A 7,436-nucleotide genomic window follows, 5' to 3' on the forward strand; every position below is an offset into this window, starting at 1 on the left:
AGGTGAATCATATCAATATTTGTAAGTCACTTTGTCTTATTAAAAAGTAAATAAAATTTGTTTGATATGCTTTAATTTGAATTGACATGTAATGTAATTAACGATAAATTTTTTAAATAATCTAAAAAAAAAGGTGTCGTTCAGGAAAAGTATTGAAGTGAAAAATAGAACGACCCTTTATACTCTTAAATGCAACCCTGCTCATACTATGTATCTACAACTTTGATGAATAAACATGTCTTCCCTTCCGGTCTTGAATTTTTACCAAATGTGTTGTGTTTTATTTCACTGCGTACAATTTTCTAGTTTTTCAACAGTTAGCTATCCAAAATTACTCCAAGGTACTTTGCGTAGTCTTTTAGAGTCAGTTCCACGCCGTTTAGCTTCTAGTAAAAAGTATCATTTCCGTTTTATCGGCGTTTATCCCCAAGCCTGTCTGAGTTGCCCATTGATGCACGTTTTCAGAAGTGCTCTTTGGCAATCTCATCGGCGCCGCCGCTGTTTTGGACGTTGTCGGCTTTTCGTCGTTCTTTTTGCTGTACTTCACGTTTGGCTTTGCAGCAACGTTTTTGCACTTTTTGTGGTGGGCATCCTACCTTCGTTTTCGGTAAATCGCTGCCCTTTTTCGGCCAGTCTCCCCTCAACCTTGTTGGCGAACTCCAGGTTTGATGCAGCACATCCAGCGTGAGCACGGCCCTTTTCAACTTCCTTTTTATCCCATGCCAGTCGTTCCGCTTCCGCTTGCGTCAGATTGGCCATGCCACTAAACCGGTCAGAGATTTTGACCGCAGCCTTGTAGCGTGCTTTCGCTTTCACCTCCTCCTTGGTTGGCCTAGCTCTAGACCCTTTCTTTCTCACAGAACTGGCACCATCAAGCTTCACCGGAGAGCGAAGTAAAGCTTCTTCTTCGTTTGTATTTACGCTTGCAACACTCTCCAGGTCCAAGTCTTCGCGGACTATAGCACCCATGCGTTGCATAGCGTTTTTCGTATGTTTGGCAGTATCACTTTGACTATTGTAACCTGTTCCCGTTACAGTAGAAGTTTGGTCGCTTGAGTCAGTATTTGAATTCATCTTTTTCGTACGACCACCTGCTCGACAAGGCAAGCGCAGTGGTCTATGTGGTATAAAGGTTAATTCAAGTGGTCCACCACGGCAGCGCCCCATGCCGTGACAATACCACAATTTGGGTTTTTGCCAGAACATTTTCTTAACAGTCACAAATCCCAATATTACCAAGCATTCACTGAATTTTTATAAGCATGTACTTTCTCCTCCTTTTATTGGTTTTGTATTGGAAAGGGACCTGACGTCAGGCCCGCCAAAACCGCGGAAAATAAAGTAACTGTTTTAGAAAGACGTCACCTTCAGTACTCAATTCGCCATGTTGTGAACCCTTTGTGAATAGAAGTTGCATTTTTGCTATTGTGATCTCAAAAAGTAAAATGCAATATACATATATATATATATAATGTATGTACGTATATTAGTTTGTTTTAATCGACAAAATAGTAAATTTTTAGGCAAATTGTTTATTGTATGAAACGCGGAATAGAAGATCATATTCACACATTATATTTATTTATATAATAAACGAAGAGCGGTTAAATGATAGCTTGATTTTGATGATGTCAAAACTCGATATGGATTCAGTTTCGAACTATACGCTACTTCTAAACAATCCGCATACTATAGGGCGCTCCTGCCCAGGAGGTAGTGCCTGTAGTGGATCTATAGGAGGTGTTAGCGTCAGTAATACAATGGGATTAACTTGGTTTCGTTTCCAACGCATTTATAAATTGATTCTGCTTGTATTACTACTGCTAGTACTTTGGCCTCTCTTCGCCCATCGCAGTTTGTTAAATGTAAGTTCAGTTATATCGCCTATGAATAGAAACAATATGTAGTAGTTATAAACTATTATTATTAACAGCCTGGAACAGATGTGCCATCTACCGATGTCCATCGCAGTCGACCCCTGCTAGATGCCTATGAAGACTTTAGTTCGATGCGTGCTAGTGACTTGAAAATGCGAATTGAAGAGATGTTGCGTATAAAAGTTAGATTTTTTCACTGCAAAGTTATATATAAAAGTTATTTATATTTGATTTTTTATTTATTATAGAACACCGTATCGGTGGAACTCCGAGAACTGGAATCTCGACGCCAGAAGTTACAATCGGATATTGGAAGATACAACCAAAAAATTGAAGATTTGAAGCAAGATTTATTGCGTGAACAGACCGAGTTGGAACGATTAAAAATCTCTGTAGAGCAAGCTCAAGTGGCTCAACGCGAAGCCGTTCAACGTAACACTCCTGATTTAGCTTTACCACGTACTTTATATCCGAACGTGTTGCCTCGAAAAATGGCTGGAATAATTGCGCCTGCAGTAATAAACTGTGAAATGCACAATTGTTTTGACCACTCGCGCTGCAGTCTTACGTCTGGTTTCCCCGTTTTTTTATATGACCCAGATGCATATAATGTGTTGCGAAGTGGATATGATATAGACGGATTTTTAAAGACAACTATTAAGCAAACCCTTGGCTATAATGCACATATTGTACATGAACCTAAGATGGCATGCATTTTTTTAGTCTTAGTTGGTGAAGCCATGCTGGAAAATGATTTGCTGAAAAACAACCGATACGCAGCTGAAGAGGAGGAACACAAAACCACTTTCCAATCGTCTAAAGACGACTTACCCATCGATATGGATAAACTTTACCAGTTACCGTATTGGGGTGGTGATGGTCGCAATCACGTTTTACTAAACTTGGCACGACGTGATTTGCATTCAACACGCACAAACGCTTTGCTCCATCAAAACACAATGAGGGCCATAGTTGTACAGTCATCATTCGAACTATTACAATTCCGTCCTAATTATGATCTTATTGTACCACCCATTCTTGGGCCACCTGGTGGTGATGTTTGGCAAGATTGTGCACCAATGGTTCCGGCTCGTCGCACTTATTTGTTATCTTTTCAAGGAGAGCTGCGTCCATTAAACAAAACAGTTCAATCACATCCGTTAGATGATTTCATTCTGGATCATCTTGATGAGATGTCTAAAGGCGTCACTCAAGACAAATTCTTATTGCAATTCAAATGTATTCCAGCCACTGAGCAATCGGTTGAAGAAGCATTTATGGATTGGTCGCTTTGTGGTACTGACTCTTCGCGCAAAACAATTCTCAAAGAGTCTACTTTTGTCCTAATACTTCCGCCATTAGAGAAGCGTATCAGCTCTATACTGATGTTAGCGCGACTTTACGAAGCTCTAAGATCCGGCGCCATACCTGTTATACTTGGTGCCGACGAAGTGCACATGCCATATGCTGAAACTATAGATTGGCGGAGGTTAGCACTTATGTTGCCTAAAGCTCGAATTACAGAATTGCACTTTCTTTTGCGAGCAGTGCAGGATTCTGATCTTTTGCAAATGCGACGTCAAGGTCGGCTAGTTTGGGAGCGCTATCTAAGTTCGGTGCAAGCAACGGTTGATACGGTCATTGCAAGCCTGCGTGACCGTCTTGGTATACCACCACGACCAGTGCCACCTATTATCGCGCAAAGCGTATTCAACAACACATTTATACCACTCAAATCTGATCCACCTGTAGGATTAGATACCGAGCCGGAAGAATCCTTGGGTCCAATTGAACCACCCTATCCTAGTCCTACATTCAGGCGAAATTACACAATTTTACGTACACAATCGAATGAAGCATGGAATGATTGGGTAAGTATATAAAAAAATATTACAAAGAACTTTTCAACTGTTCAAGTTCTTATAATTGAACCTTTAGGTTGATCCCTTTTACATGTATCCCCAACTACCTTTCGATCCTGTGCTACCCGCAGAAGCTAAATTTCTTGGATCGCATATGGGCTTTCGGCCTATCGGCAAAGGCAGTGGTGGCGCAGGAAAGGAGTTCAGTGAAGCTTTGGGGGGCAACTATCCACGTGAACAATTTACTATCGTGATACTTACATATGAGCGTGAACAAGTTCTAATGGATTCTCTTGGTCGCCTTTATGGCTTACCATATCTACACAAGGTAGTGGTAATTTGGAACTCCCCAAAGCCCCCGCTGGATGATTTGCGTTGGCCCGATATTGGTGTGCCTGTATCGGTGGTACGTGCACCACGCAACTCTTTAAATAACCGTTTCCTTCCATTCGATGTTATTGAAACAGAGGCGGTTCTCTCGGTGGACGACGATGCTCATTTACGTCATGATGAGATATTATTCGGTTTCAGGGTTTGGCGTGAGCACCGTGACCGTGTTGTAGGATTTCCAGGGCGCTTTCTTGCATGGGATTTGAACTCGAATCGCAATTGGAACTACAATTCGAACTACAGTTGTGAGCTAAGCATGGTGCTGACAGGAGCAGCGTTCATTCACAAATATTACATGTATTTGTATACGTATCACTTGCCACAAGCGATACGAGACAAAGTAGATGAGTACATGAACTGTGAGGATATCGCCATGAATTTCTTGGTATCCCACATAACACGTAAACCGCCTGTAAAAGTAACATCACGCTGGACTTTTCGATGTCCAGGATGTCCAGTGTCGCTCAGCGAAGATGACACTCACTTCCAAGAGCGTCATAAATGTATAAATTTCTTTGTACAGGTTCGTAAAGTGCAATTATTGCAGTGACATACATGTGATACATTTCTTAAAACTTTTAAATTTCAATTATTTTTCCTATACAGGTTTTTGGCTATACACCTCTATTAAATACACAATATCGAGCTGATTCAATACTTTTTAAAACGCGAATACCGCATGACAAGCAAAAATGTTTTAAGTACATCTAAAGGCTGATTTCAAAGTACAATATGTACATTTAGATGCTATTTTATCTGCACAAAATTTGAATGAATCATACATATATCAAAACTACATATCGCTCGTTTGCTAGAGGAATGCTTTAACTCAAAAAATCAAATCCACAAAAACGGCTCCAAAATTGTATAAAATATTTAGTATGCCTCCCTAAGTAAAAGTAAAGAAACGTGTTCATCTAATGGTACACTGTTAATAGATATCGCCGTGAATTTTTTACAAAAGAGGTCCTAATGATCATTTCTGCATACTTATCTAAACATTTTTTTTGTTTTTGTTCTGACTCAGCAAATGGGCGATTTGTTCTTGTAGGTACGCATTGACAAAACGAATACTTGGTGAAATATTGTGTTTTTTCATGCGGAGATACGAACTCATATATATAATTTTATATATAGAGCTAACTGACTTATCGGCACAGTAAACTATTCCAGTCTGATTAATAGACGAATAAATATACCAGTAACAGCTATTCATCCACTCATTAATAATCTGACTTCCCTTTCTAAACTTAAATACAAAAATGTTTATAGTATACATAATAGATTATCCTGTGCGGTTATATTTTATTATTTTTTACCATATTTTGCAATATTACTAGTATCCGTATATTTTACAAGCGCTCTAATCAGAAAGCATTATCATTTACAGCAAGACTATATCCAGTCTGTGCGGTTTAAGAATCTTATTAGGTTGTTGACGTCTAAGCCAGACAGTTGTTCGAGACTCTCGAACATTTTGGCTGCTTGTTCTCCGATAGACCAAAAGTCAGTTATGACTGTCGTTAGTCTCCAGGCGTCCCGTCGTTTCATGTTTATCAATGTCGACGATTGCTTGAAGTTGTAGGTGGGCCATAACGTTCTGCTAATTTTGCATTTTCTCTGTTTTTTGCGCCTACAATCCGCTATTCGGAGGTATTTTAGGGAAATTATATTCTTAACTGCACCTAATGGTGTGAATGCCGATTCTGCAAGAGCGTTATTAATGGTAGATCACCCTCTTGCCAGTTCATCTGCGTTTCCGATGTCTCGACACCCAGATTAAGGTAACTTTATGGGTTTCACTCAAGGTTGTAAGGCTATTACTACTTTGTCTCATTAAATTTCCATTAATTACTAAACAAAAACAATTTACACCAAAAATGTATCGAATTACAACAACAAAAAGCCCGATCTGAACTATCTTTTTATTAAATTTTTTGTAAAGTCTCTGTGCTCTTTAAATTTTTACACGTATAACTGTTCCACGGTAAACCATAGAATCTACATTTTCTTATACAACAAATTTGCACTTAATTTTTAATAGAAATGTTTCACAAAGTATTGTTAAAGTAGGAACTGAGGGTTGAACAACGCTTTCATTAATAATAATATACGAGTGGAATATATTTTGAAAAATTTTACAAACAGTCTTCTATTTTAATTAGGTGACTTTGGTGGTAAGGCGAAATTCCGAATTAACCATGAGAAGAACCAATTTTTAGAAGGTTTTTTCGACCGCGGCCGCCGTAGCCAAATGGGTTGGTGTGTGATTACCATTCGGAACTCACAGAGAGAACGTTGGTTCGAATCTCGGTGAAACACCAAAATTAAGAAAAACATTTTTTGAGGAGCTTTTTCATGGCAGAAATACACTCGGAGGTTTGCCATTGCCTGCCGAGGGGCGACCGCTATTAGAAAAATGTTTTTATTAATTTTGATTTCACCGAGATTCGAACCAACGACCTCACTGTGAATTCCGAATGGTAATCACGCACCAACCAATTCGGCTACGGCGGCCGCCAAAAATACAATAAATACGTGCGGCAAATAGCATAAACACACTCACTTAACCGACGCACCGCACACACACGCGTTATCGGATTTCAACCAAACTTCACAGAAACCTTTGCCAAAGCAACACCAACAATGTGTGAAACATTCATTGTTTTCCTTACACGCGTTGCTGAGATTACCCCGGACAAATGCACACTTTTTTTCGGCTTAATTTTTATATATTATATATAGATTAGCAGTATTTGAACGGATTGCGAAATATAAAATAATGAAGGATCAAATAATTTTTCATTTCACGAGTTAATATTGCACGGGTATATAAATGAGGCAGTTTATTTGCTTATAGTTTATACACTCTCAAACCATAATAACTACTAAACACTCCGGTAAGCCATATATGTAGGTTTGATGTATAGACTATGTGATATGTGTATATATGAATTTATATAAGCTTTATCCTGTTACTAGTATTGAGCTATTCATCAGCAAAACCGTTAAAAGATCCCTCAAAATGAGACGTAACCATTTTCATGAAATATCTTTATCCCATTCTAATTTTAAATACAAAACCGTTTATAATAGACTAGCAAACCCCGCCCGCTTCGCTGGGCACACTAAAATAGAATAGATATGGTTTAGAACAGAAAAGATATGGTTTTCATATTATTTATTTCTTTATTCTTTATTCCAGCGCTTTGGCATACACAATATTTTTTGTTTTTCTATTTGTTTTTGAGTAAATATATAATGCTGTTGGCTTCCCAACACGTGAACAGCCAACGTATAGTTGACC

At 38.7% G+C, this 7,436-nt stretch overlaps 1 protein-coding gene across 1 annotated transcript; it reads left to right on the forward strand.

Annotated features, from left to right (window-relative positions):
- The first annotated feature begins 1,495 nt into the window (after positions 1 to 1,495).
- On the forward strand, positions 1,496 to 5,885 carry LOC129244561 (exostosin-3). Its single transcript, XM_054882257.1, has 5 exons — positions 1,496 to 1,865; positions 1,934 to 2,059; positions 2,126 to 3,748; positions 3,816 to 4,652; positions 4,736 to 5,885. The coding sequence occupies exons 1-5, from the start codon at positions 1,626 to 1,628 to the stop codon at positions 4,838 to 4,840; spliced, it is 2,931 nt and encodes a 976-aa protein (XP_054738232.1). The 5' UTR covers positions 1,496 to 1,625; the 3' UTR covers positions 4,841 to 5,885.
- The last annotated feature ends 1,551 nt before the right edge of the window (positions 5,886 to 7,436 follow it).

The sequence above is a fragment of the Anastrepha obliqua genome, chromosome 4 (assembly GCF_027943255.1).
Source record: "Anastrepha obliqua isolate idAnaObli1 chromosome 4, idAnaObli1_1.0, whole genome shotgun sequence".
Taxonomy (NCBI): domain Eukaryota; kingdom Metazoa; phylum Arthropoda; class Insecta; order Diptera; family Tephritidae; genus Anastrepha; species Anastrepha obliqua.